The sequence below is a fragment of the Penaeus chinensis genome, chromosome 40 (assembly GCF_019202785.1).
Source record: "Penaeus chinensis breed Huanghai No. 1 chromosome 40, ASM1920278v2, whole genome shotgun sequence".
Taxonomy (NCBI): domain Eukaryota; kingdom Metazoa; phylum Arthropoda; class Malacostraca; order Decapoda; family Penaeidae; genus Penaeus; species Penaeus chinensis.
This window is the reverse complement of record NC_061858.1, coordinates 18,037,414-18,039,913: the sequence shown is the minus strand read 5'-3', so window position 1 is coordinate 18,039,913 and position 2,500 is coordinate 18,037,414. Positions and strand designations below refer to the sequence as shown.

At 32.4% G+C, this 2,500-nt stretch overlaps 1 protein-coding gene across 7 annotated transcripts in view; it reads left to right on the top strand.

Moving 5' to 3' along the window:
• The window catches only part of LOC125047228 (potassium voltage-gated channel subfamily KQT member 1-like), a 135,592-nt gene that overhangs the window by 125,325 nt on the left and 7,767 nt on the right, over nucleotides 1–2,500 (top strand). For 4 of the 7 annotated variants that reach the window (XM_047645436.1, XM_047645435.1, XM_047645434.1 and 1 more), the window contains one exon: nucleotides 1,511–1,638. The exons of the other annotated variants lie outside the window; for them this stretch is intronic. In XM_047645436.1, the coding sequence (XP_047501392.1) occupies nucleotides 1,511–1,638 (128 nt within the window). The remainder of the gene's footprint in view (nucleotides 1–1,510; nucleotides 1,639–2,500) is intronic. 7 annotated transcript variants of the gene reach the window in all.

Here is a 2,500-nt window from a genome sequence, read left to right as displayed (position 1 = left end):
TGTGTGTGTGTGTGTGTGTGTGTGTGTGTGTGTGTGTGTGTGTGTGTGTGTGTATGTATGTATGTATGTATGTATGTATGTATGTATGTATGTATATATATATATATATTAGTATATATATATATATGAATATAAATATTTATACATATAAATATATATTCATATATATATATGAATATAAATATTTATACATATATATATATATATATATATATATATATTTATATATGTATGTGCGTGTGAGTGTGTCTGTGTGTGTGTGTGTGTGTGTGTGTGTGTGTGTGTGTGTGTGTGTGTGTGTGTGTGTGTGTGTGTGTGTGTGTGTGTGTGTGTGTATGTGTGTGTGTGTATGTATGTATATGTATATATGTGTGTATATATATATATATATATATATATATATATATATATGAATATACATATATGAATATTTTTTTCTTTTATGTCAAGTGAAATGTAGTAATTCATTTTGATTTCCAGACATTATGGTCAGAAGTGAATTTCCTTCCAGATAGAATGCACAAAACCCTCCATTATTTTTGGCTTATTCCTTTCACTAACATTTTTGTTAAGTGTTTTTTTTTTTTTTTTTTTTTTTTTGTCCAATAGGACAGGTATAACTTCTATTAGGGAACAGGAAAATGAAATCGAAATTGAGGAAAAAGAATCTCGAGAGACTCACGATTTGGCGAGGAATCTGTACCAAGATTTCTTGCTACAGACTTTTTATGCCCCGATAAAAATCTTCGGTAAGGATGTCATTGTCCGACTGATTGCATCCATATGTTTTTGCTTTTTTTTTTTCTCTCCGTTTCGATGAAAAAAAACAACAACGAATAATAAAAACATATGCAAAGCCCGAAGTCGAAAACATCCACATTTTCCCCAGTAGGAAATCTAGGCCAAGATTTTTCGCCAAAATATCCACGTGAAGACTTAAATTTGAAAAAGAACAAGAAGTTATACTTCGCCCGTCTATTCTCAATATATCAGATATAGGTTTTTAAATAATATATTTGTCATGTTTAAATAACTCATGTTGTGTTTTAAAAATATATATATACATGAAACTTAACCACTTCTTACTGGGCTGACTGTCAGACATGTTTTTTTTTTTTTTATGATAAATGCATCAGAAGACCGCTGCCCGAATGCAGTTTACAGCAATCACGTACCTGGAATCGCTACACCCTGGCTACTAGAACTTCAGTGTATTTTCTAACCGTTTTAGAAGTGCAGTATTCGTGAAATAGTCATTCTGCTTCATCAAATGGAATTAAATTTTCAATCAGTATTAACATATTCCCGCCTTTATATCGTAAAGAAACATTGTTTTTAATCAGAAACAAATAATAAACAACAAATGTACAACAAATAATTATCTTAAACTATAACAAAATGACAGTAGTACTCACAAGCTAAACACGGTTGGAAAATTTGCCTTCAGAATGGTTACAAACACCCTTGTCGCCCCTGTCCTAAACTATCGTACTCTCTCTCCCTTCTTCAGATTAGGTACTTCCTTGCCAGACGTAAGTTCAAAGAGGCCCTAAAACCCTATGATGTAAAAGACGTTATTGAACAATATTCCTCGGGCCATGCAGATCTCCTTACAAGAGTTAAATACCTGCATGGGAGGTGAGTTAGCGAATTCAGCTTGAAGAATTCGAAATCGGTATAGAATAGTCCGCCTAGATTCGTAAAATATGCATCTCGTTTTCTCTCTATCTCCTTTTTTTCTTTTTTTTTTCATTTTGTTTTGTTTCACAAAGAAGTATCATTTAGACCTGACTGAAGTATATGATGACATACCCTCCCTTTTCCCTCAGAGTTTGATGTTTGCAGAAATACTACTGATGTGCAATATATGTTGTAAATGGAAAGCAATCCCTATATCAATGTGCTTTAACCGGGCATGTAAACAGATGATTCCTTTTGCGAAAATGACGGATGCCGAACAAAAAATCATTTTCAGCTGTTTTACGAATTATGTGGGCGACACTAGAAGTAACAAAGATAAATTACGCAGTTTTACACACTATCACTGTTTTTTTCCTTATTAATTAATTGAAATGAACTATGATTCTACACTATGTATGAATTTACTGGGCACTTTATTTCGCCTTTTTATAATTATTATTCTCGAAATTAGATCATATAAGGTATTGGTAGAAGTAGTCTTGCAATATAATCAATAATTCCTTTCTTTCTCTTTTTCTTCTTTTCTTTAATAACGTGCATGTCATTCTGGGGGGTACCGAAGATTTTAATATCAATGCTGAATTACTCCCAACATCTTAATTCATTTGCTTTCTTCTCATCTGATTCTGTAAAATTAACCTCGACTTTAATAAGAACAGACTGATTTCCTATCATCTGATTAAGAGCCGTGTGTATAGAAGAAAATATGTATAGAGAATATTACACTGTGATGAAATGTAGGTTTTGATGACGCCTTCAGGATCGGGACGGGGGGGTAAGTGTTAACACGAGAAAAAAA